The sequence below is a fragment of the Colletotrichum fructicola genome, assembly GCF_000319635.2.
Source record: "Colletotrichum fructicola Nara gc5 chromosome Unknown KSG_Nara_v1_contig03, whole genome shotgun sequence".
In the NCBI taxonomy this organism is placed as follows: Eukaryota; Fungi; Ascomycota; class Sordariomycetes; order Glomerellales; family Glomerellaceae; genus Colletotrichum; species Colletotrichum fructicola.
This window is the reverse complement of record NW_027094053.1, coordinates 3,004,248-3,016,682: the sequence shown is the minus strand read 5'-3', so window position 1 is coordinate 3,016,682 and position 12,435 is coordinate 3,004,248. Positions and strand designations below refer to the sequence as shown.

Sequence of the window (12,435 nt, the reverse complement as noted above, 5' to 3'; positions counted from 1 at the left end):
CTGTCCGCAGTGTCTGTGGCAGTGGGCGTCGTACAACAGATTCAAGCAGCAGTGATGCTGCAGAATCCCACATACGTGCCTCAACGTTGGCACTTGCCCTGTGTTAGTCACAAATCTGCTTCTTTTTGACGACCATTGCATTGTCCGCAATTTTCAGTACCACTAGGACTAACTTTACCGACAGATGTACTGGGCACTTCTAACCATTCATCTGCTGGTGAACATATTCGGAGTTAAGCTCTTCAGCTTGATAAACTTTGGGGGTATTCAGTATTGCCAGTCATCACATTTTTTCGAGTCATGCTGATAGGACGCAGCCGCGTTCATACACCTATCATTTCTCTTCATCACCATGATTGTTCTTCTCGCCACTATTGAGAACAAGAACAGCGCTCATAGCGTCTTTGTAGAGTTTCAGAACACTTCTGGGTGGCCAACCGACAGGATCGCTTTCTGGGTGGGCATCATTACGCCGTGCGCCGGATTTGGCGGCATTCATTCCGTTGTCATGTTCAGTCAGGAGACCAGAGACGCAGCAAACAACATCCCTAGAGCACGTAGGTGACAAATTGCCACGGCTTCAATGCCGGAGCTAACGTCTCACAGTCTTGTACTCGCTGATCATCAATGCACTGTTATGCCTTCCATGGGTGCTCGCATTGCTCTTCTGTACCGGCAGCTTGGATTTGCTCTTGCAGTCCCCAGTGAGCTTTGTGAGCCCGATGGCGCAAATTTACCTGAACTCAACCGAGAACGTCTCAGTGGCAGTTTTTCTGCAGGTTATGACGTTCACGGTCGGCGCTGGCGCGAGCATGAATCTCGTCGGCTCAGCCGGACGCGCCATCCACTCGGCCGCCTTGGATGGCGCGCTGCCCCCGGTATTGTCCAAGACTCATCCAAAGTGGAATGTCCCGGTACGGGCTCTATTGATGACATTTGTTGCCCTGTGTCTGATCTGTCTGATCTACATATGGAACACTACGGCCTTCTTCGCCTTCTTGTCAGCTTTTCTTATCCTACAGATGGTTTCGTATATCATTCCCATCGGGCTGCTGATATACCGATCCATCGGCAAAGATTTTGAACTGGGGCCCTGGCAAATAGGCCGGTTCCGTGTTATTGTTCACACCGTGTCCGTGGTATGGTGCGCCCTCCTCATCGTTTTCCCGTCATTTCCGACAACGCTGCCGGTGAAGGCGTCCAACATGAATTACTCGATCGTTATAGTTGCAGGCATCTTCGCTTTTGCGACCGTTCTTTACTTCACTGACGCTCGGGGCCGGTTTACGGGGCTGAAGTTGGAAACCTTGATCGGCATCAGGGCTGGCGAGAAATGACCTTCGGGCAACGCAAGGCACGAGTGCCAAAAGGCACCGGGTTAAAAGCCGCCGATGTTAGCAATGGTCTGGTCAATGTATCAATAACTCATCTCGGCTTGTCTATGCCAAGTTTCCTTCGCAATGATGATGATAATGCAAAGTCTGATATATTCCTACTAGCAGGCTTGTTTCTTAGGTGCAATTAGTCACAGACGCCTATCACCCGTGAAATAAAGTCCTCAGAAACAGATACACAAACTGTCTATACGGAAAATACTATCGATACCATTTGCATCCTAGCTTATACATGACGCGAGACCAACTAATCTAAGTAACAGCAACACATCTATGCGGTCACTGTGAACTCTGGTCTACCAGTAAACTCCTTCCTTCGGCAACAGTGGGATCGCCAATTCTTCCAGTGTACCCTCTTTTCCGCTGATGACATCTTCTTTGACCTTGTCGTACCATTCATCCACTACAGCCTGCGCATCGAAGTCTCTGACCCGAGGAAACCGCTTCATTGCCCACTCCTTTGGGTTGGCCTGGATAGTGTCCCAGTCAACCTTGTGAAACGCATCTCTGTGCACAATAGCGTTCGCGTGGAACTTGTTGGCGCGGTGATACCTCAGTCTCTGGGCAACCTCGAGGGCTAACTTGACATCGCCATCGGACTTCCCGAGACACGCGGCGACTGTCACGGCATCCTCGATTGCCTGTGAACCACCCTGGCCGGAGGTCGGAAGATGAGCATGGGCCGCGTCGCCAATGAGGATGATTCGGCCGCCTTTGGACGTCCACTTCTTGATGTGAGGCCGGTAAACCAGCTTGAAGTCAATCAAGCATTCAGGCGGGGTGCACTCCAGCAAGGCTTTGCACTCGGGGGCGAACACGGAAATGAAGGGGTCGACAGCGGATTTGGGCACGCTGTGAGACCAAGATTCCTCGACGTCGTTGTTGTCTGGGTGCATCATGACCCAGGCGACCTCCTTTCCGCCGTTCCAAGAATAAGCCAGGATGCTGAGGTTGTCGTAGGCCCAGGCTTTGATGACGTCCTCGCCGTTGCGGAAGAAGCTCTTGAGATCGGGATGGGCCAGGGCTTTCTCGCTCGCGGTGAAGTACGACCTGAAGATGGCCCATCCGCTCTTCTCCTCTTCGTTCTCGAGACCAAGAACAGCCTTGCGCGCGAAAGATCGACTGCCATCGGCAGCAATGACGCAGTCGGCCCAGATAGTCTTCCCGTCCGCGAACGTGACGCCCGCCTGATTGTGCTCCTCGGATTCCTTGTAATCCACAATCGACTTTCCCAGTTCAATCTGGACACCGAGACGGCGTGCATACGCCATGAAGATGCCATGCTGCTTGCCCCGATGAGCAGCGAAAGTTTTGGTTCGATCTTCGTCTTTCATGAACCAGGGAACAGGGTAGAGAAGCGTGCCGTCATATTTGTACATCTCAAGCACGTCGGATTCGCACCCGATGGACAGGATTCCCTGGCCCACCTTTCCCTCATCCCATCTAGAGATGACTAGGCCGCCGTTGACGAAGAAGTCGATGATATCTGACACCCGTCAGGTCAGTCCCATCACGCAGAAGTAAAGGGGCATTGCATGTGAGCCAACTGAAAAGAAAGATGCTTGGAGATTTGATTACCTCCACGAGTGTTTGAGTCGACGTATCGCTCTATGAGAGTAACTTTCATGCCTCGCAGCCGGCACTCGATTGCCGCAGACAGGCCTCCGAATCCGGCACCGACAACTGTGACTTCGAGGGGTGCCATGGCGTATTTAACTATGTTTGGGTGGGTGTGAAGATTTGATTGGGAGTTTGAATAATGCAGCCCGAGTAACACGAATGAAGGCAATGAATTAACGGACGCGGCTTCTATGCCCCTCTAAGGAGACGATTTAATGACACATCTACCAGCGTATGTGCATCCATATTGAGTGGAAAACACGCCGTAGACCGAATTCCGAATGTTATGAGCTTGAAATGTCTTCCACGCAAGCTCAGCCGGCAAATTTGACATTCGCGTCCGACTCTCCGCAGTTCCGAGATACGTCGCAACATCTCATCCCATGTCCGGAGCCACTTACCGAGAGCGCCGAAAACTGAACCTCGCGATTACAAAGGGCTTTTCTGGGGGCGAGAGACCAATTCCCCCGAGGCTTCAATAGCCTATCATCACGGGATACAGAAATTTGTTTCGCTTGCAGACAAGCTTTGTTAGCTTCACTACCAACATTCACCATGGCTTCCAGGTTTGAAACACTGCAAATACACGCCGGCCAGCAAACCGACCCGGTCACCAAGTCAAGAGCCGTACCTATCTACCAAACTGCATACTTCAATTTTGACGACTCGGCACACGCAGCACGATGCTACGGCCTCGAGGAAGACGGACACATCGGCACCCGAACATCGAATCCAACCGCTGACGTATTGGAAAAGCGAATGGCGGCGCTGGAGGGCGGACTCGCCGCCGTTGCCGTTGCCTCTGGCCAGTCAGCTGTGTTCATGACCATGCTGTGTCTTGCCGGACGAGGCGAGAGCATCATATCGACTGCTAACATGTACCACGGCGCATACAATCAGTTCAGCTTCCTGCTGCCGGACCTGGGCATTTCGATGGATATCGCCCAAGAAAACCCGGAATCAATCGAGGCGGCGGTAAACGAGACTACGAGGGCCATCTATCTCGAAAGTATGGGGCATCCACGCATGAACGTGCCAGATATCGAGGCCATTGCTCAAGTAGCTCACCGGCATGGCATACCTCTGGTGGTCGATAACACCGCCGGGGCTGGAGGCTACTGGTGCCAGCCGATCCTCCACGGCGCGGACATCGTGACGCATAGCGCGAGCAAGTGGATCTGCGGCCACGGGACCTCCGTCGGCGGCGTCGTTATTGACTCGGGCAGATTCGACTGGCGCAGCCCGAGATTTACGAAGCTCAACCAGCCCAACCCGGGCTTCCACAACATCAACTTCCACGAGTCCTATAGGAAGCTCGCCTTCGTGAACCGGTTCAGGCACCAGATCCTCCGCGATTCTGGGGCCTGTCTGTCGCCGTACAATAGCCGAGACCTTCTCATTGGACTGGAGACGCTCAGCCTGCGGTGTGAGAGACACACACGAAACGCGACAGAGCTTGCAGTATGGCTGCGTGGCCATCCCAGTATCTCTTGGGTCGACTATCCCGGGCTGGAAGACCATCCGAAGTATCTTGCCGCTACCAAGTATTTCCCTCGCGGCGCTGGGGCTGTCATCCTCTTCGGTGTAAGAGGTGGTGCCGTTGTTGGAGAATCACTCGTGGACGGCTTCAAGCTCATCACCCACATGGCCTCGTAAGTGCCACCCACGGAGTGCTTGATGGCTCCCATTGTCATCTACGTTTCGCGTTTCATCCGTCTAACAGAGAATGTGAAATAGATTCGGCGACGCCAAAAGTGCGGCAACCCATCCCTGGTCATCTACACACAAGCCAATGTATCCGAAGGAGAAGATCGACCTAGGTGTCACTGAAGACATGGTGCGGATGTCAGTTGGTTTGGAGCATATCGAAGACATCAAACAGGACATACAGCAGAGTCTCGACGCGTGCTCGACAGGCTCCAAGAAGTAGCCTAGTTTCATAAACGAATTGCATGCATATTTGGCATTTCCTTCACACATCTCTATGCGTTTCGACCATCCCAGCATGGGTTCAGAGCGCGCGATAAACTTCAACAGTGTCCTCTGAAAGCAAAAAGGGCTTTCACGTTTCGTATCACTGAGAAGTCTGTGCTACATAATATAGTAGTCATTGAGATAAAACAAAGTCAAGCCTGGCTACCCTGAAAACTGGTGCAATAGGGGTATTCCGTCCGGCTCCTGTGAAGAAAATTTGCTTTGCGCCGACGGGTATTTCAGCCGCACTAAGACCTTTCTTCTCACACACGCAGGAAATTATCTTCTTCAAACAGCTAGCTGGGTGAAAGGTCAATGTGCGAATTTCCGGCGGCTTCGAAGCCGATTTCCCGCACAACGGCCTCGGCCTTCCGCACTCCGAACGTTTGCTCCGATATCTAAGCTTAACCTTGCTTTCTTAAACCAAATTCGGTTGCACCGGTGTTCGCTCTGGAGTAGAAGTCGATTCGCAATTATGAATACCGAGTCTGGTGCGTCTGCCTGGGCCGTCCCTTGCGTCTCCAGGAAACCTCTCTTACTTGTCGCTCACGTTGTCTACTTCTTCATGTCAGTGGAAAGACAACTTGCTTGCACTCAAGAACCCCAAAACACGTCAAACAAACATGTCTCCTCCCGACCATCCGCAAAAACCCTCAATGCAGGGCAAAGCAGCCGTCATATCAGGCTCCTCCGCCGGCATCGGCGCCGCCATCGCCATCGAACTCTCCACGCGCGGCGCAAACGTTGTCTTGAACTACCCGTTCCCACACCTGCAGACTGAGTGCGAGCAGATCGGCGCCAAGCTTCACACGCCATGGATAGCCGTCTGCGCCGACCTGTCGACCGTCTCGGGCCCCGCAGCCCTGGTCTCCGCGGCCGTGGCGCGGTTCAAGCAGATCGACATTCTGGTCAGCAACGCCGGCATGGTGCCTCTCGGGCCGCTCGGAGAGGCGGACGCGGATACGTGGGATCGGGCGCTTAATTTGAACTCCAGGGGCGCGTTTCTTCTGGTCAAGGCCGCGCTGCCGCATCTCACGCCTTTTGAGCCGCGCGCGATGAAGCCGGAGTCGGCATCAGCGGCCACCGGAGGCGGATCACGGATTATAATCGTGGCTTCTGTCGCGTCGCGGATGCCGGAGGTGAACCAGAGCATATACGCGGCGAGCAAGGGGACGCTTGACGCCATGATTAGGGTGTGGGCTAAGGAGCTGCCTCCTGTGTACGGCTGCACCGTCAACGCGGTTGCGCCTGGCCCGATTAGCACGGAGACGTTCCTCAAGAACATCAGTCCGCACTTTGGTATGATCAAACAGGACTTGGATCATAGGACGCCTGTCGAGGGCGCCTTTGGCGATGTGAAGGATGTTGCGTGGACCGTGGCATTTCTTGCGGAGGAAAGATCGCGCTGGATTAACGGGGAGTACATACTTCTGACAGGAGGATGTTATATTCACTGATAGTCATGCTCTGTAATTCACTCATATCACATTGACGGGTGCCATGTGTGTTAATGTGCGGTTCCTTGCGAGGAATTGATGAGTTGACCTGCGGGGAACAGTCGGGGCACCAGTGGCTCACACACCAAACTCTGCCCCACAGACTTGATGAGCTAGAGTTGACCCATCCCTCCTATCACCCCAGCACCTTCCAAGGTGTTCAATGGTTTCGTGGTGTAGTTGGTTATCACGTCAGTCTAACACACTGAAGGTCTCCGGTTCAAGTCCGGGCGAAATCAATCTTTTGTCATTCCCGGCTTTGATTTGGCAGATTTGTATTTTTGCCATCCTGCAATTGTGTGCAAATCATTGCGTAGTCGAAGGTTGAAAAATGGCACGTCTTTTACTCGACACCCAATGATATTTTCTATTAAACTAAAAGGTATCAGCTATCGATGACTCCCACGACCCTGCCAACAACACGATCCCACTCCTCATCCCACCTCAAACTGCCTTCTTTAACAGCACCGGCCTTCAGTGTTTCCAGTTCGTCCTTGCCGCCCTCACTCAGCAGTCGGATGAGGACTTCGGCCAACTCGGTCGCAGTCTCGAAACCACACCCGTTCTCGCCCTCCTTGATGAGCTCACTGAAGCTCTCGTAGGCGGAGTACGCCGCGACGGGCAGGCCGGAGCCGAACATGTCCACGACCTTCATCGGCAGGTCGACGCCGGAGCTGGACATGTGCAAACACACGCCGAGGTCGGCACAGGCGAGGAGGGAGGCGTACTCGCGCGTTGAGAGCCAGGCGGTGAGGATCGTGATGCCGGGCAGCTTGCCTTCGATGCGAAGCTTCTTGATCTTCTCTTCGTACTCGGCCTTCTGGGGGCCCTTGCCGGTGATGATGGCCAGGATCGGGGGCCTGCCGACGCCGCTTGAGCTGACGGCCTCTTCGGGGTGTGCGTAGGCTACCAATGCGTCCAGCAGCAGACCAAAGTCCTCGTCGGGCGTCCACGAGGTGCTGCTGACGATAAGGCGGGTGGTGCCGTCGCAGATGCTATCCGCGACGTTCTTGGTCTCCTTGATGCTGGAGAGGAAGGCCTTACGAGCCTCGGCTGACTCGATGGGCTGGAACACCTGGGCGGGACGGTCGTGCAGGACGAAGATGGGCTTCTTGTTGTCGTAGGGCTTTTCACGGAGCTGACGGGCCATGGCGTGGGTGACGGTGAGGTTGGCTGTGGGAATGAGTCGGCCAAAGAAGATTTCGTACTTCTTGTACAGCCAGACCAGGGGGTTCTTCTTGCTGCGGCCGGTGGCCATGATGGACCAGCCGTAGTTGTGCCAGTCGATGAGCAAGTGGCTTCCTCTGAGCAGTGAAACGAGGAGAGCCAGGTGCAGTGTGGGGATGGAAGGGGGATTCTGGACCGAGTTAGATAGCAACTTATAAGTTTGCGGCTCACATACCTGAATGATGATCCATCTTGCGGGGGGTGCGGTGTAAGCCAGCACTTGGAAGATGGACCACATTTGCCAGACGACCTTGGCTGGCTTGTTGATCAAGAATGGCAGCGTGTTCCACTTGAAGACTGCAGGCAAAGGCGGAAGAGGGTACAAGGCGACTCTCTCATTTCCAACGAGATCTGGTAGCCGAGCTGTCTCTTTATAACCGACAAGATCGACTCTTCCTCCATGCTTCATGACACTGAGTGCGTGGTACTGCATGCGCGGGCTCCGACCTATGTCACCCAGCACCAGGATCTGAATGTGGTCATCCTTGGGATTCTCAGCCGCATGGTAGCGAGTCGGCAGAAGCCTTGAGAGGGAGTTGATGCCAAAGGCCGCGATGAGCGTGGTGAAGACGCCCGCGACGATAGACACCACCAGCGCCAGGGCCAACATCGTGGCTAGTGGTTGCACCGAGTGGACAGTTGCGTTGGGCGGGAGCGGTGACGATGCGAGCCTGGTGGAGTTTCAGATTGTCGTCGGGTCTTGGCTCTCAGATGTCGCGGCGGTGGTGACGCTTATGCAAGCTGTCCTGTCTCGTGCTGTCGCGGTGCTGTCATCCGAAGTTGCAAGATCGCCTTAGCCCGGGCGCATGGGTGGGTGGGAGGTGGCCCGGGTAGTGGGACACGGGCAGCAGCTTTTTGTACGCTGCACCGGAGGAGCAATATCTCGTTCTTGGCGCTGGAGATTAGCAATGGCCTGTTGCGAAGGGATATTGGAAGGCGCAAAAGTGCTGTCGTCTTGGCCGGGCCCCTCTTCCAAGACGCTCCAGAGTCGTTCTGCTCGCGCCTTCCAACTTGGGTTGGGTGTCGTCTGCTGTTGCAACTGTGGCGCCAATCAGGGGATGCCGTCGGCGATAACAACGGGAAGGTGGCGGGTCACGTGTGAGGGAAAATGAACAAGGTACGTACCCACAAGCTTGCAGCGGTCGACCTGCAGACGCCGTATCGGTATCGCTGGGTCCACGTCCTGTTCACAGTTGCGTGGTTGCTTCAATTCAATTCGCATCGCCCATCAAGGCGGAACTGAGGCTGAGATGTTCTGTCGTCACCCAATTAAGGGGAAACCAGCTGTTGCACATGCCAGACAGAACACAGACCAGCCGCATCGACCACGCTGGTTATTAATGCGCGCATCTCCATCTGAGATTCTCAGACAAGCATGGCAAGCCCAGACACCCAGAGACATGTCGCAATTGGGGCTGGGAATCAATTGGCCAGCTCTCTAGCCTCTGGGTATTGAGTGACAGAGGACCTTCCCAAATCATGGCGCCTGCTCAGTACTCAGTACAGAGTACCCGTGGTCGTCAAAAAGACCGCAGGCACATCAGCGATTATCGGCCTAGGATCGGGGTCGCATTGTCTGCATGGGCAACTTTATGCAGCCAACTCCCAGCCCGACGCCCCCTCTTGACGGCCAACACAGCGAATCAACAACAACGCGACTACGAACGTGCCGCTTCCCAGCTGCTAGCCTCCTCCCCACACGGAGCAATCTGCAGGGGCTGACCGCCGGATTCCTCATTGGGACAGGGACAGAGGGGGGAGGAGAGAGACAGACTGAGAGGCATTCGTCTGAAAGGAGGCACCGCCCGGCGTCCCGTGGTCGGGTTCAGCCAAAAACCAAAAAAATAACAACGCTCCGAGTCCCGGGTGTGCCACATCCCACCTTAAACTTTTGGCCTGCTTGTTTTGGTTTGAACGATGTTCTTTTTTTTTCTATCTACCTAAAGCTTCCCAGCCTACCTTATTGCGTCCATCGTCGACTCCGTCTTCCACAAAGAAACCGTCGACGAGAATCTCCTCCATCTTGGCTGCTATCAGCATCGGCTCGTCTGTGCGACTCGCGCCGCCGGCACGCCCATCGTCGATCAAAGCCTCCCACCACCCAGCGCAACGTCATTGACGGGGCGACTCCATTCCGCTCCTTTAGCCTGCGCAGGACTGCAGCTGTGCAAGTCCCCTGAACTGCCGCTGGGATAAGGCGAATCCAGCGCTAGACACGGGCACACGACTCCCGTCTGTCATTCTGCCGCTGCTACTATTCGTACCTACCTCTGGCTATTCTTCCCTAGCACTCCCGTCGTCTCCGTCTCCGTCTCCTCTCCTCCCAGCTCCACGGCCACGGCTGCCGAACGTCCCACGACACCTCAATTGCTACATCCTCCTTCCCACCAGCTTCGCCCACGAGACACAGACACGAAAGCAGTGGCTAAACTCCTCGACCCATGACTTGGGTTGATTTGCGATAGGGGGTTACTGCAAAGGGTCCCGAATCGACGGGTCCTCGGTGGAGAGCGCGACAGCAACGAGCCAAAGAAAACGACATCAATTTCTCGCCTAGATCCCCGCCGATACCGACCACCGACACCGACCCCAGACCGACCCCGACGAGATTGCAACCCTTTCTCCGCGGTCAACATGGCCTCGTCCTACGCCTTGCCATCCTCCGCCCTACCGCATGCCCACCATCACCACATGCATTCTCACTCCCACTCGCCCCCGTCCCTCAATGCGCTGAAGTCGACAATGTCCAACGGTGGGCTGCATACCCACAGCCAGAGCCAAGACTCGACCGGCCACGTACACGACCACGACCATCAACACAGTCACAATGGCCACGCCCACGGCCATGGCCACAGCCATTCCCACACCAGAGGAAACTCGAGCCAGTCGTCTCTGCGGGAAAAGGCGGTGCCGCGATCGCTCGCTGCCATGGACGGATGGAAGACGGACATCACCCCTAGCGGTCGACAACTCCTGACGCCCACGAGCGGCTCCTTCTCGGAGAACTTCCAGCCCCTCGACGGCACGGTGATACACGAACACCACCACGAACATGATCACGACCACGACCATGGCCATTCGCACGGTCATTGCCACGGTCATTCTCACAGCCATGGCCACGACCACTCCCACGGCCATGCCCACGATCACTCGAAGCCGTCTTTGTTTACCAAAATCATCCTCAAATACACGCCTGCGTTACCATTTTTGCACACAATTGTTGTAGAGAAGGACTCGCGGCGGATCTTTTACTTTATGACGTAGGTCAATAGGTCTTGTTGTGGTTTCAATGACTGACGCGTGTTTTCGCAGGCTCAATTTCTGCTTCATGGCTGTCCAGGCCTTCTATGGCTACGTCACCGACTCACTCGGCCTGCTGAGCGACACGATTCACATGTTTTTCGACTGTTTTGCCCTCTTCGTCGGCCTCTGCGCGGCCGTGACGAGCAAGTGGCCCCAGAGCCAGCGATTTCCTTTTGGTCTAGGAAAGATTGAGACGCTGAGCGGCTTCGCCAACGGCATTTTGCTGATGTAGGTGCACTTACAATCACGGGCAGGCCACGTCTAACAATATACAGGTTATTGAGTGTTGAGATTATTGTGGAGGCGTTTGAGCGAATATGGGAAGGTCAGCAACTCCATCGTCTCAAGGAGCTGCTCATCGTCAGCTTCCTCGGCGGCGTGATCAACCTGCTGGGTCTGTGGGGCTTCGGCCATCACCATCACGGTCACGATCATGGCCACGGTCATTCGCACTCGCACGGCGAGCACGATCACGGACACGATCATTCCCACGGCAAGAAGCACAGCCATGCGCACTCCCATCATAACGACAACATGGAGGGTATTTTTCTGCATGTTCTGGCCGATACGATGGGCAGCGCCTCGGTGGTGCTCTCGACCATTCTTACCTACTACACGGGCTGGACCTTCTGGGACCCCTTGGCATCATGCGCCATTGCGATTCTGATTTTCCTGGCGGCAATTCCGCTGATTAAGTCGTCGGCGCGCAACCTGATGCTGAACATCCCCGATGACGTCGAGTACAACCTGCGCAACACGCTGGCGGGCATCCTCCAGCAGAAGGGGGTGGTCAACTACTCAGTGCCCAAGTTTTGGATGGACGACCGCAGCACCGAAGACTCGGGCGACAGGCTGCAAGGTATTGTGCACGTGGTGGCAGGACGCGGCGCCGGCCTCGACGAGGTGCGCGACCGAGTGCGCGAATACCTCCTCCGAAACTCCATGGACATTGTCGTCCAGGTCGAGAGAGAAGGAGATGCCAGTTGTTGGTGCGGTGTGGGCCGGTCAACAGGAATTGCGACAACACCGCTGAAAAGGGCGTTTTAGGAGAACGTACCACCGATGACACCGGTGCCGACGATTGTCGAGACCTTAGTGGAGCAGGACGGCCGCACGAAGCGGGACTAGAGGCCTTCGTCCGCGTATACTTCTTTTCTATGACTAGACCACGAGACGGTGAAGACGAGGGGACATACAGACGTGCGGTGATAGAGGAGTTGGAGACGTGGTACCCTTTTTTTCTTGGGGATTAGAACCAGCACAGTTTGGTTCGGCTTGTTTTGGTTTTCCTTTTCTTTGTTCGAGTACAGCTGTTCATGTCGGAGTCTGGGGGGGAAACGTTATACACAGGGACCTCGTATCACGGAAAGGCATTGCGACGGCATTCAAAGACTTTGTATGAGTAGACGCACATATTTTGC

General features: G+C 55.0%; 7 protein-coding genes across 7 annotated transcripts; 4 read left to right on the top strand and 3 right to left on the bottom strand.

The window, feature by feature from the left end:
* Window positions 1-352: 352 nt before the first annotated feature.
* CGGC5_v005609 (Choline transport protein) lies at window positions 353-1,337 on the top strand (the record flags this gene model as incomplete). The annotated part of the gene is made up of 2 exons (XM_032030444.1): window positions 353-557; window positions 607-1,337. The coding sequence occupies 2 exons, from the start codon at window positions 353-355 to the stop codon at window positions 1,335-1,337; spliced, it is 936 nt and encodes a 311-aa protein (XP_031890081.1).
* Window positions 1,338-1,690: 353 nt separating this feature from the next.
* roqM-1 (FAD-dependent monooxygenase roqM) lies at window positions 1,691-3,099 on the bottom strand (the record flags this gene model as incomplete). Its single annotated transcript, XM_032030445.1, has 2 exons — window positions 1,691-2,880; window positions 2,973-3,099. The coding sequence occupies 2 exons, from the start codon at window positions 3,097-3,099 to the stop codon at window positions 1,691-1,693; spliced, it is 1,317 nt and encodes a 438-aa protein (XP_031890080.1).
* Window positions 3,100-3,569: 470 nt separating this feature from the next.
* Window positions 3,570-4,944, top strand: cysD-5 (Homocysteine synthase; the record flags this gene model as incomplete). The annotated part of the gene is made up of 2 exons (XM_032030446.1): window positions 3,570-4,666; window positions 4,752-4,944. 2 exons carry the CDS (start codon window positions 3,570-3,572, stop codon window positions 4,942-4,944), a joined length of 1,290 nt encoding a protein of 429 aa, XP_031890079.1.
* Window positions 4,945-5,611: 667 nt separating this feature from the next.
* mdpC (Short chain dehydrogenase mdpC) lies at window positions 5,612-6,445 on the top strand (the record flags this gene model as incomplete). Its single annotated transcript, XM_032030447.1, has 1 exon — window positions 5,612-6,445. The coding sequence occupies one exon, from the start codon at window positions 5,612-5,614 to the stop codon at window positions 6,443-6,445; it is 834 nt and encodes a 277-aa protein (XP_031890078.1).
* A 424-nt stretch (window positions 6,446-6,869) lies between these two features.
* On the bottom strand, window positions 6,870-8,321 carry CGGC5_v005605 (Chitobiosyldiphosphodolichol beta-mannosyltransferase; the record flags this gene model as incomplete). Its single annotated transcript, XM_032030448.1, has 2 exons — window positions 6,870-7,841; window positions 7,887-8,321. The coding sequence occupies 2 exons, from the start codon at window positions 8,319-8,321 to the stop codon at window positions 6,870-6,872; spliced, it is 1,407 nt and encodes a 468-aa protein (XP_031890077.1).
* A 292-nt stretch (window positions 8,322-8,613) lies between these two features.
* Window positions 8,614-9,733, bottom strand: CGGC5_v005604 (uncharacterized protein; the record flags this gene model as incomplete). Its single annotated transcript, XM_066151481.1, has 3 exons — window positions 8,614-8,750; window positions 8,837-8,894; window positions 9,671-9,733. The coding sequence occupies 3 exons, from the start codon at window positions 9,731-9,733 to the stop codon at window positions 8,614-8,616; spliced, it is 258 nt and encodes an 85-aa protein (XP_066009151.1).
* A 612-nt stretch (window positions 9,734-10,345) lies between these two features.
* Window positions 10,346-12,061, top strand: cis4 (putative zinc transporter cis4; the record flags this gene model as incomplete). The annotated part of the gene is made up of 3 exons (XM_066151480.1): window positions 10,346-10,971; window positions 11,024-11,242; window positions 11,290-12,061. 3 exons carry the CDS (start codon window positions 10,346-10,348, stop codon window positions 12,059-12,061), a joined length of 1,617 nt encoding a protein of 538 aa, XP_066009150.1.
* Window positions 12,062-12,435: the final 374 nt, after the last annotated feature.